The following is a 13,356-nucleotide window of genomic DNA, read 5'->3' as shown; positions in this document are numbered from 1 at the left end:
GGTCGAGTCTGAATCTTCCTTTGAGCGAGCTGAAAATCCTGTTAACGGAAGCAGCCGGAGCGTGAGGTTATTGCCGAGGATGAGAGATAGCTTTGAAGGCAGAATTGTAAGTAGGAGTAAGAGTGATGAGCCGAGCCCCTCTGAAGGAGGTGTCAACATGACCAATTTGAAGCACTCTCCGTTTTTTTCAGAACCTTTATTGGCATGTAGTCATAGCCAACAACTTGCAAATTTCCGTCGAGTCATGTCGAATCATAAGATTAAGCAGATAAAAATTTTATCTTGGTGAAGTGCCTAGGAGCTTCTCGCAAAGTACAGATTACTCTTTGAATTTGTATTTTCCAGCTTTTCTAATCCCACCACGTCGTGCACTTGAATGCAAAATGATGATATGATGCAATGACATTATGATAAAGAATAATCATTCCGTAGCTATATCGGATATTTGACCATAAGCTATTGCAGAAAAGCAATACAAACAGACACATATTGCTTTCTATTTGCTAACAATTCAAATTCAATCACCATCAACAAACAATGAACGATCATACCTTAATTGATTCCATGCACCACTTATTGTCAATTGCTTATCATAAGAACCACAATGATCTCTTCAAACAAATATCACCACAATATGTTTGAGAGACCCCCCCCCCCCCTAGCTTTCCTCCCCTCCCCTTCCTGAAAATAAGATGCAATAACCAACCTTTTATTTCGCACGGCCTTTACTATCGGAAATTAGTGATCGATATCATTTTACGGGGGTATTCAGATCATCACACGCACCGTGATCACGAACAAACAAATTACAACTGAAACCAAAATATCCTATTATCGTGGCATGAAAATACCGACATTCCATTGAGGGGGATATGGGGATTATAGTGGTTATTTGATCTCCGCTAGTATGTCAACACAGAGCCCATCAGTATTCTGTCACCGTTCTGTTTACAATATCGGGTGCACCGCGTAATTTGTTTTGATATTTGTTGAAACCATATTGAGTGTGTGACCCGGTAGCATTTAGTTTTTGTCGTTTCATCGACGTTAAACGCTTCACCGGTCAAATCAATCGGTCAGTATACATGTACAAGCTATTTTTCATGTTTTCAAATTTAGTATTAAAGTTAGTTTGTGAAAAGAAATAAATATGCTTAAGTTAACCTGGTCTTTCCATGCTTGATGGGAATTACTGGTTGACCTGGATTAAAGATCAACATGCACTTTTCACCAATTTCAATTGCTGTCATCACAATGGAAGGACGCGGCGAATACCGGTGTAATGTTTTTGAGTGTTTCTGTTTTTGAGTGTTTCCCCTCATTGTCTGGGAACGCTCAAAAATAGATTAACAAGTTTTTCTGTGTATCCCCCTATTGAAAAGTCGTGGTCTCTCTAGCTGCCTATTGTTTGGAAACACTGACACATGGGAAACAACCACAGATGTTACACCGGTACTAAGGACGTACTGCACATTTAATTCCTATTTTATCCGAACGCATGGTATTATCAGAAGCTATTTTCCTTGCCGAAAGATCGAAACAGATGGCGAACCTACGAGGGGAAGAGTTTGAACAATGTTTGAGATTTTGAGAGAAAAAGGTTCAGACATACGGATTGGTAATTACGATGATGCGTAGGTCTCAGTCTTGATCATACGGCGAAACCATACAGGTGGTCTAGAGAACCTTTAAACATTCTATGGCTGCTGTAGGTAATGATCCTTACGATGTCCAATATAAAATTCGTTCAATACGCATCAATCCATCAAAAAAGGCTTCCCCTTATTGAGTCCTATTTCCGATGTCATGTAACCATTTCCATTGATTCATTGACTCACGCTCCATTCAATCATGCCGCATGTCACGCTATTAAACGTGACCAGTAGGGGCTTCGAATAAACCTCATCGCGAATTCATGCCGTCATGCCGTCAGCGTTACAATGTTATCAGCGCGAAAAAGGACGCAACACGGAATAAGATGAAAAAAAGAGGAGAGTTACGGTGGAACCCCGGTAGCACGACGACTCACGAGAGTCAGTTCGAAATTCTGAACAATTTTCAAAGCCAAAAAGGTTTTGAGACTGATGATATTACTTCATTTTGAGCAGAAAATAAACAAGTGAAAAAAATATTAGTGAAGTCATTTTCCCTTACAGAAGAAGTTCTAAACTAATCATAAGTTATACCAATCATTTCCATTGCGTTTGTTTCTTAACTGATCACATGCTACATGTATAATGAACATTGCCATTGCGTCTGTTTCCAAAATCAGAATGACCAGATGTGGTACATGGACTTGGTGAAGAAAGGGTAAACGTACTGATACGCGGTACCGGATAAGAGGTGAACGTGATCTATCATAAGATCCCGTCACGACCGATGTGTCAGTCGTGCCAAACTCTATTTTCGCCATTTCAATAATCACATCATCAAAGATTGAAATACTTGTCCTTGAGAAGATCCTGATTTGGGTAGAGTATGTAAACAGTCTCTGTAAATTGTCTGGCACAAGAAATCTTGAGTAAGGCAATTATACTTGAATCACGTCACCAAGTTTGCTGAAATCAGAAATGAAGGTAATTGTAGTCGACTTCAGAAGTAAATATCCGCCTCCCGTTAGCCGCTAATCGAAAGCTACATGGCCGATTTCCTCGGGTTTTTTTTCTTATATGTAATTTTGGGACTCAGGAGGATCAGAAGCCATGGTAACGAATTTATTGTCAAGGCCCTATGTATTCGTGCAAAGCAAATGGCCATTGTGCATTGGAACTGACATTTTCCGCACAGCACTTTTTTCTTCTGGTTGAATTTTGATAATTCTTTATACTCTTTCAAGTACAAAATGTACGCGTATCCCTTCAAATGTGCCAAATTTCATTTTTAAATCTTCATGAGAAAAGGTTTTGATCCGCGAATTAAAAGTCGCGATGCTAGGGATCCTGGGGCTTAATAGCCGCAACTGCAACAACACACCAGTGCTGTTGCGAAAAGTTTGAAAAAAGGTCTATCAAAACTTCCATAAGTTATTTATACCACTAGTATACATGTACAATGTACTTCATACGCAAATCGATACGGATACGTCATACGGAAGCCTTTCTCGATCTGCTACTCGCTATTGAGATAAAAAGAGACTCTTTATGTTTTGTTCCATGTGCCTTGTAGATCTCTGGATAAAATATAACGATTGTTTTTCCTGCTCTTCAAATTGGCCATTTTCTTTCCAACACTTCCCCAGACTATCATAAATCAGATACCATGGCGAAATAAGCAGTCAGTCAATATCACACAAGTAGCTGCTGTACAGTGTAATTGCAAACTGTTTGCATAAACCAGGTTCTTTCTATATTGGTTATTGTTCGGAATATAACAGGTTCCTGGGAGAAATGTCAAGCGGGCGGGGCAGATGGGCCGGCTGACCGGAGAGGGATCACAGACGAGATGGGTTGGGTAGCAAAGACTGGAAGTGTCCCCCGTAGACGTTCTCCTCGCGGTATCATCCATATGCCTACCTCGGGTACGGCGTCTTTCATCTTTCTACAGACTTCTACTATTCAATCAGATGGAATAAATATGGACTCCGAAACCTAATACCGATGGTAAGCTAGCATTGGCTATATGTAATACAAAACAACATACATGAAAAAGGGGGTATTCGAAAACCCTGGATCAACAAACACTGGACTGGACTGGACTGGACTGGACTATGACTCAGCGCCCTCCACCACCTGGATTTTTCTAAAGTTATACAATTCCCACAACCCTGCCGAATCTCTTCCCGCCTAATTCCATCATCAACATCATGAACATGGCGTCACCCGAAAAGTCGCCCGGGTTTTATCGTAGTTTTTACGATAATTGGCGACGACAGAATAGGTATAGTTATGTATTATGTAAACAGAAATATGTACAAGTGCCTGCTCTAGACATCTGAGTGATTTGTGGGTCTTGACACGCCATTAACATGATGAAATTGGCAGATGTGTGCCACCGGACCGGCCTGATAATATCGATAATTCATCGTAGTGTATCGCCTACACTCATGTACATAGCATGCACATATCATGCACAGTGTAGCATAGACGGATACCATGTCCCATTTCCCCGTCGTTTCTCAATACATTGTTGTCGCCATGTTGATGCAGGCGATGGTGAGCAGTGACGTTGAGTCCAGTCCAGTCCAGTGTTTGTTGATCCAGGGTTTTCGAATACCCTGAAAAAGGCGATACGAATTCGGTGATATCGTACATGTATATAGGTTACGTGTAAAACACTGCCATGTAATACTGAATCATGTGCATGATGCACTAGCGAGCAAACTACAAACTGTGGAAAGTGCCACTATGGTACTTAGAGATGACGTTCAAATATATACGACCTGAACCCATCCATATACATGCTTGATCGGCTTAAGTGCATTAGCTAAGTAACTTCTCAAGATGTCTACATGAGATCAATGATGTGTTGTCCTCTCAGACTTATATCATTACTCAAGTTGCTTCCTGATAACAAAGGACACTATCACACCAGCTATCGAACGGGCCACGCATGGCTGACATGTCAGTTTTGATTTAATTGGTTTCCCATCCCATCTCAAATTTAACAGTTCGAAATTGATATTTCCATGTAGTACATGCATATACAGTGAATGCAAATTGAATTAAATCTCCTTATTTATCTGATTAAAGGTTAAACCATCGTATCATTGATAAACTGTATTTAGACGAAAGAAAATATCAGTATAGGTCTACATCTTTCGGCCGGAGATACTGGCCGTACCATGGGATCCCTACTAAAAAAATTACCCTTGGCTAAGGTAACATAATGTATTCCATTAAACACAGTCATGTATTAGTAATACAGACAGAGAGATACCGTTGACATACATGTAAAGGAAACAACCCGGGTTGCGGAAATTGTAAATCACACAATGTGGGACACTGACTATATGCAGGTGTCGCCTCATTGCCGTCTTCAAACGTGTTTATGGATGACGCTAATTCCAGTTTCATTGATATAATGATAATGATATTTACGTGTAAGCGTATTTATATTGCGAAATTCCACTTAATGTGATCAATGACAATCGACGTAGTTACTTACTTATACTTAACTTAACTCCTTTTGATGTATTATTACTCCAATAAAGAGGAAGGGTTTTCCTTGACGGTCGGGATGCTGGTGCATACAAAGCTTAAATGTCTCATGCGAGCAGCGAAGCGATTGAAGAAGAATCTCCGTCTAACATTCATCTAAATGACAGTCACATGATATCGACCAAACCGCCCATTTAGACTAGAATTACGAAGGAAAGGGAAATTAATCAGCCTTAATCATGCCAGGCTTCCAACGGATAATCATTAGTTTAGGGTCTGATTTAGGTGCATTTGAACGTACATGTTCGACGTTGAACAGTGAATCTTTGAGCATCGCTGTTGAAAGGACAAAGTATGGAGATGATCACTATGGACTACACGTTGTACATTGTAGCACTAACCAGAGTGCACTAATCAAGCGCTCAAACAGTATCTGGATTGTCCATCATATCTGCTGCAGGCATAAATTGTTTGAGCCTTTATCTTCTTTTGTCATTCTTCACTTGCCGGACAACCAGCCAATTTACGATTACATCAAGAGCGTAATGAGTTCAGCCTATTCCTCAATACCTGTTCAGATAGAATTTAGTACCACTTGACGGACAGTTTGAGATAAAATGAGAGACTAGCAAAGGATTGGTTGCATATTACGACTCTGAAGGGGTGACTGCTATTGGGTGACTGGTATAGGGCAAACTGCCAAATCTTGCAAAAGAAATTATAAACTTTTTACTCTTTGATGGCCAGTGTTTATGATCATGTTCTGCAGGTTGCTGTAAATGATTGATTGGGACGTGCCTGTGACTTAATGGTGTAGTGGGAATCTGTATTGGCAAAGAAAATATCCTTCGATCTGGAAAATGCATCGAAGCGACTGCAACACGAGGATACAATAAGTTATCTTATGTGCAGATTTTCTATTCAGCTGTGCCTCGATCTTGTACACAGCGTTCTTCCGCTACCTTAACATTGTAACCTCCATGTATTTTGTTAAATTTTATTTTCTCTTGGGTAAAGGGCATGTCTTTGCAACAAGATCACATATAAGCTGATTACCACAGATCGGATTCTGAAATAAACACGGTTGACAGTGTGCCTACATTTGGGAATCGATGAAACATTTAAGGTTTCTCAACAGGATTATGGAAACTTTCTCTCCCCAAAGACACATCCAATGATTTTAAAGTGAAAAATTTAGAATTATTGCCAACCGAAATTTAGATTTGAGTAATCTGGTTTTGTATTCAATGACTTTATGACAGCTCAGTCGGACTCGTTGTCAAATAAGCCAAGTGATAATGCTGCAGTTTTCTTGATTTCAATATAGCAGCTTTGTCAATTGACATACTTCCCCCAAGCCCATTTACATCCCTTCACAATATTATTGACCATTAACAGCTAATTAACTCCTGCACTCAACTCGTTTTGATACTGGCGAACACTGAGTCGCTGTGATGACCTCTACCTACTCCATCACCAGAGATCTTCTTCGAAGAGCGGGCGAATGGCTTCTTGTGGACCATCTCATAAAGACATTGTCCTGCGGGTCAGTCATGATGGCTATATACTGATATTTGGTGTATTGGCCAAGCCCTATATGGGCGACTATCAACAACCTGCATCGAACTGCAATTTCCCTCTTGTCCAGATATCAGCTTGATGCTAAAGCAGGTCATGACGCTGTGACCAATGGTACTTCATCATCCATAGCTGGAGATCTTTTCCGATAAAGAATGGAGGACTAAACTTCCAATGCAGGAACTGTGTTGACTGTTCCTTTTACGGCGCGCGTAAGCTATACACGTGGGGAAATATTTTCCTTATTTGGTCAATCCAATTCATAAACCAAGAAAGATTTTTTTCTTGTCGCACTTCTGATTTCAAAATGGCGCCGATTTTGCGGGGTAGTTACCAATCTCGTCACCAACCATCTCGCACACTCGTCACCGGGTAGCTCCTCGGAGTCGCATATTTGATTGCCGTTGGTTAGTTGTAGGCCCTAATTATTATAAATTATTATAAATTGATTTAAATTCTTGAACTACCCCGATATAAAATGCCAACATAACTAAAAAAATCATTTGTATTTAGCAGCGTTTCACAAGCAAAATCATAATCATAATCCAAACACCGATTGCGAGAGCAAATTGGCAGAGTTCCATGAATGACCGAATTTCTGCGCCCTAGCGGACACTGAATAGACTACGGTCTGTGAAGGGATCCTGCCTAAAGAGGGGCGCACTAAGTCCTTGACTTTTCATATTATCCTATAGGGCTTTAAAAGTGGTATACTGCACATATGAAGGCTATTAGACCTTAAGACTGATATAAGTAAGACGGTGACTGCCATTCACCCCACATTCCCCGCTTACTCTTATATCGTCTTGATGCTAAGGCAAACATTGACGCTGCGACCCCGATCTACTCCAAACATCCCCAAAAAGAGATCGTGTTCGGTGATTAAAGAGCGAGGAGCTTCTCTTTACAAGCTGTCTCGGGGAATTAACAGTTTCCGTGAAGGTCGGTGTTATGGTCGAAGAATCTTGTACATTGAGCTTGACGGCAGACATATACGACCAACAACACAGAAGCAACCTTTCTTTTTGTAAGCGCTAAAGATATCAAGCCATTAAACAACTTGAGAAAAAAGTTATTTCGGAAGCTTTTATCTCGACTTGGAGATCAAAAGCGACCCGACCGCTGAGTAATATCAAAGCATCTATATGTGACTGACGTCTTAATCGTAATGGTGATGATCGACGAAACCCACAAATGTTACCCAAAAGAATCAGTTTGATATTGACCGGAAATGATGTCCATATCATTTTTTTCGAATGGCTTGCAGCGACTGGATCAATGGACTATTTTCTACTTGGTCACTGGCGTCAACAGCGGATAACGGCATCGATATTCGTGGTTTTTGTGCATAATTCCATGTCCGAGTTACATGACAGCTTTTGTTCTTCTTGCAGTTTTACAGTATTTTATAAAATGCTACAGCAAAGGCATTCCAATATCAGATGTCATCATTCCGGCAACGAAAAATTTCTGCTCGGATTGATCACATTAAAGTTATGGCAATGGCAATCCCATGTCAGATGCCGTTCCAACAAAGCGAAGATTTTGCTTGAATACTGGATAGATCAAATCTTATAATGCAATGGTTTTTCAATATCAGATGCAACAAAGCAAATCATAGCCACTATACAACCACCACACAATTAGCCTGGCATAATGGCCATCATATATCACTTTTCGCGAGAAATCGGGAGAAGATATCGAACCACCGCTTAACCAGATTATGGGTTGAGAAGTGTCAGGAATTATCTTTGCAACTCTGCAGAAATCGTTGTTTGCAGCAATGTCAGAATCAATTAGGATTCAATGCGAAATCCTTAACAATGTTACCGAGGAGGTGACAGAGGTTGATGTCAGAAGGATAGGAAGGGTTCTATGGAAAGAGGTTAACAAAAATTAATTGTGAACAGATTCCTGCAATTGAATATGCCCACCAACAACATGTCAACATTTATTGCCATCACCCATCTTTCATCTTTTCTATCTCTAATGTCAAAGTGGAGCTAATGAAAAAAAAGTATGACTGATAGAATCACCCTGTGTGAGGGTCTGCGTATGATAGGTGCAGCACGCAAATGACACAACAAGCTCTAATCATTGACAAGCGCACGGACATGACAGTACAGAGCTCGTCGAATGGACGATGATTTCGAGAAGTAATCAGGTCCAAATAAATTTTGGCTTCAAAACCAGTGTGGAATTGAGTATTCATCTCTCCCACCGCCAAACTGATCCTACCCGTTAATGGCCAGGCGATTTCTGTTAAGCAATGCAAGGCAGCAAAATAGTACTTGGACGGTGATGAGCTCATAAATTCAAACGAAAAGCGATAACTCATTTAAACTCTGCCATTCTACATGTAGCTGCGGTATATGATATGCGAAAACGCTTCGTCATGTTTGTCTAGACTTGTTACTTGTTGTCTTGCATAATTTGTTGAGATGATTGATGATGCAATCTGTCCTATAAAACGGATATTTAAAAACCAGTATCAAAATGAGATAGCTTGTTATGTATATTGAATTCATGACATGTTCCACTGATTATCTGTCAAGAAAATAAATTGCACAGTCTCTGATAGGTAAATGTACATGTACATGTGTGACATAATTATTACAGATAAGCAATTTCGTCCGAAACAGATATTCGTCGGGTAATTCGCGTGCTTTTTCATAGTCGATACAAATCTTTAATGAATATTAGACGTACACGCACATTTGCACATAGAACACGAATGAAAATGTATAAGGTCTGTAACCGTTGGCATGACTGGAGAACGCCTGTGGCTCAACCGAATCAGAGAAAAAAACAATGGCTGACTTAAACGGCTTTTAAAATCACCAACTGTAATAACTAACTTAGATGCTTATTAGTCTTCAGAAGCCATTTAAGTTAGACGTAATGGGCAATGGAATTGATTCAGAGGGAACAATCGATTTAACTGCGCAAGGACGAAGACGTTCCCTTTTAAAAGATGATAATCCAACGTAAGTGCTGCTGAATAAGACATTTTATCTTAAGGAGAGTTTAAATCGAGAGATCTCAGACGTAGAAATCATCATCCCAGATAGATTTTACTTGTTTAAGTGATTCAAATTCTTCTCCGGTGATCGATTTTTAAAGACCCATTGCGGCACGTTTTATCGGAGGTTGAATTATCGTTTGGCTGGTTTTATTGATTTACAATCTGCTGTTAAAATAGTTTTCGTTTGCGTTATCAGATTTATTTGGTGTCATCTTATCTAAGAAAGCTCTGTCTGCAGCAAACTGGAAGATGCTGTGTCTTTCGAATGAAACGTAAGACCGAGGTTCCTCATCTGGTCCTTACCAGGATCAGCCTCTGACCAACAAACCCAGTTGATGCCTAACCGAAGTGGCAGGTAAAAACGCTCTAAAACCTCCAAGTGCAGAGCGAACGCTGAAGAAGACGATCCATTAATGGTTTAAAAAGGTCCCATTCTTCCTCTCAGAGGTTTTGGCTACACCCATTTGCCGCCATCAGAGTGCCGCCTCCGATATCATATATGAAGTAGCTACCTCTGTATGACGTACTTAACTTTCCGGCGGTTAAGTAACTTTACATTGACTTCTATTACCATTTCCAATATGTGGCATTCACTTTATCAAGGTTTGAGTGTGTTGCATCAGTGCCAAGGGTATGTCATTGAAAGTAAATAGCCCGAAAGGCGGAACATTTTAATGTTCCGCCTTTCGGGCAATTAAGAGATAATGGAGTGAAATTAACAGATGCTTCGATACTATAGGAGGTTTTTTATTAATTGATAAAAACCTCTAAGACTTAGTATTCAAGAAAAGATACTTATTGTGGTATTGTTTGATTCAATTTTCAAGGTTAAGGTGGAAAAAAACACCATATTCACGAATTCTTAACCAAGAGTTGCCTTCATAACCTTTGCAGTCTCGAACTTCACACAACGGCATTACAACACTGATGTAATTCGTTTCGGCTCGCAAAGCACCCAATAGATAATCCGCCTCTCCAGCCCTGCTGACACACAAAGTTCAATCGACACAGCCTTCTCATGCAACAAGAATCCCCCTGATGATAATCTTTGAGACTACTGAATCCATCAGTTGGTATTGGAATTCTCAACCCAAAGGTATAACAACACTTACACAATCTGTTTCACGTAGCTTCGGAAAAAGCTCACTGTGTTACTCCCATCAGATAATGTGACACCTCCGGGTCCCTAAGACACCCATGGCCCAATCGTCGCTGCTATACCTTATTGGCTACTTAACCGTGCTTGATCCGGAACAAGGATCCCCCTAGAAAGCAATTACATTTCCTGAAGGTTAACTACCTGCGTTACCATTACCCTCCTGGAAATGCCTTGACAGGGATGCGGAATTCGCGCTGTACGTCAATCATTGACTCAAAGGCCATCACCAAATGACTACTTTGAGATGTTTGTCAATTTTGTTATGCAACTCGACTATTTTAAACTACATGTACATACACTCTCTGTATTACATTTTTCCCTCTGTGTTGCTACCGTAAGTTGGTTGCACTGTCCTCTGTACATCTGAACTTATGAACTTATACACGTGTAGTTTACAATACTCTGATATTCTGGGAGCTACATGATTCTATTTCGGAACGTTCAACAGAGAAATAAAGGTAACTTTTCAGCATTGAACATTAATAGAATGCTCGAAATAGACAAGAGAGTTGATGCTAAATTGCCTGATCAAACAATGGAAAACCCCATTGTGTAACGTCAGTCTGATTGATCAGCATCAGAAGACGAGGTCTCGAATGATCATCGATATGTACGCGTATTATTTATAAGATCCGAATGTTTTTGCTTCTTCTGTCGAATCCTTTATACTGGTGAGAAACTCCCTGGGAACTGAACAGATTTTCAAAAAGGTGGAAGTTTCGGGATTTTTCGAAAGTGCGTTTTAGAACTTACGTTGGGTTTAATACAAAGGCTGATCTAGACCTATAATATTCATTTTGATGAAAAGGAGTTACAGCCCAAGCTAAGGATCTGCGAGTCCATCCGTTACATGAACTGTGTCAAAAACGGCAATCTTTACGAGATTTGACCTCCTTTCAATTTTATTTTCAAAATATGGCTACATGATTCAACGATGGATATATAATCAAACCGAACCATGTCTCCAGGATTATGTCAGTTCTAAGATTAGATCAGCTTTCAATTTAATTTCATTTCTTGGCTTTTGAACGATGGATTTGAGCGGTCGGACTTTTAATGTGCTGAAAATGTCTTTAAAAGGCGTGCACGTATCCTGCTTTGGAATGTCATTTAAAACTTATTCATATTACTCTTGTCATTATGCAACTTTACTGTTCAAAGTGCGTTTGTGTGTTCAGGGGAGATGACATAACTGGGGTCTGCTGCACTTTGAAAAGCTCGGTCATCAATTTTAACCAGCTGGTTATTTTAATGATCGGCTGTCGAAATATCTCGGAGCGATACTGGTAAGCTGTCCTTCAGCCTTTGAGAACATTTGATCAGATAAGGAAACACTGAGCTCGCAGACAATCGCTAGTACAATTACAGGAGAATGATAGGGATCGAGGAATCACCTAGGGCGCTCAATCTGTCAACCTCTGGCTACGTACAATGCCAAGGTTACGCTGTTTTTGCGCATCCACTTAGGACATCACAAGTGGTGGGGTTCACAATCGAAGGGCCAGTGCAACTGCTTATTTCAGTCTTGGGTCTAGCTGGTAACGCATTTGCCTTTGTGATTCTAGGAAGCGAGATGCGACCTTCTTCTATACGTTTTCTCTTTAAGACAATCGCAGTTGTGGACTCATTCGTGCTGATATTGTTCTCACTGTACCACTCAATCATTTCATTTTATACGTACCTTGGTGTCCGTTTGTTAGAACCCTACGTTGAGTCATTTCAGTACTGGTTCAGATACATCAACTCGTTCATATGGGGTGCAAGCGGAGTGGGGTTTCACCTCATAGTAGTCATCACTATTGAAAGATACATTGCAATATGCCATCCCTTTCGAGCGCCAATAATTTGTACCAAACGCAATGCCCGGCTTGCAGTGCTGTTCATTCTTTGTGTAAATTTCGCCTTAAATTTCCCCAAATGGTTCGCTTTTAGCTACGAATTAAAATGGGACCCGTGCACAGGTAGAAGAAGACCACATTTGACGTATTCTAACCTTGCAAAGTATAATAGCTACTATATGTTTCTACACGTCCTCGGTTCATACTACGTCTTCAATCTGGCATTACCGCTACTAATTCTCATCATTTTTAACACGCTTTTAATTCTGGCGATGAGGAAGTCAACCATCTTCACATCAGGTGGTGGAAAAAAGGAAAAGGACGCCAAAGGGATTACAGTCCGAGTAATTCTCATCGTGTTTATGTTTCTGATATTTCAGCTTCCGGCGTTGACCCTTGACGTCATCACCGTCGTTGACCAATTCATTCCCGGAGTACAGGTAAACATCAACAGAATCATCACCAATGACATATCAAAAGCTATTAACTCAATAACAAGCCTGAACTCCTTTGTCAACTTCTACATTTACTTCATCACTGGGAGGCGATTTCGGCAAAGATTCATTGCAATGATCGCGCCACGATGGTGTGAACAAAAGGAAGGCATCACCAGAATTTCAATGCAGGCATCTTCGAGTAAAGGCTCATAGTTAACAATAA

The 13,356-nt window shown here is 40.3% G+C and overlaps 1 protein-coding gene across 1 annotated transcript; it reads left to right on the top strand.

The window, feature by feature from the left end:
• Positions 1–3,705: 3,705 nt before the first annotated feature.
• On the top strand, positions 3,706–13,096 carry LOC135483030 (uncharacterized; the record flags this gene model as incomplete). The annotated part of the gene is made up of 5 exons (XM_064763529.1): positions 3,706–3,780; positions 9,537–9,661; positions 12,227–12,358; positions 12,665–12,819; positions 13,077–13,096. Coding segments are annotated over 5 exons (507 nt in total), but the record flags the coding sequence as incomplete, so codon positions are not given.
• Between the last annotated feature and the right edge of the window lie 260 nt (positions 13,097–13,356).

This window comes from Lineus longissimus, chromosome 2, assembly GCF_910592395.1.
Source record: "Lineus longissimus chromosome 2, tnLinLong1.2, whole genome shotgun sequence".
NCBI classification, from domain to species: domain Eukaryota; kingdom Metazoa; phylum Nemertea; class Pilidiophora; order Heteronemertea; family Lineidae; genus Lineus; species Lineus longissimus.
The sequence above is the reverse complement of the archived record's forward strand: the minus strand, read 5'-3'. Positions and strand labels throughout refer to the sequence as shown.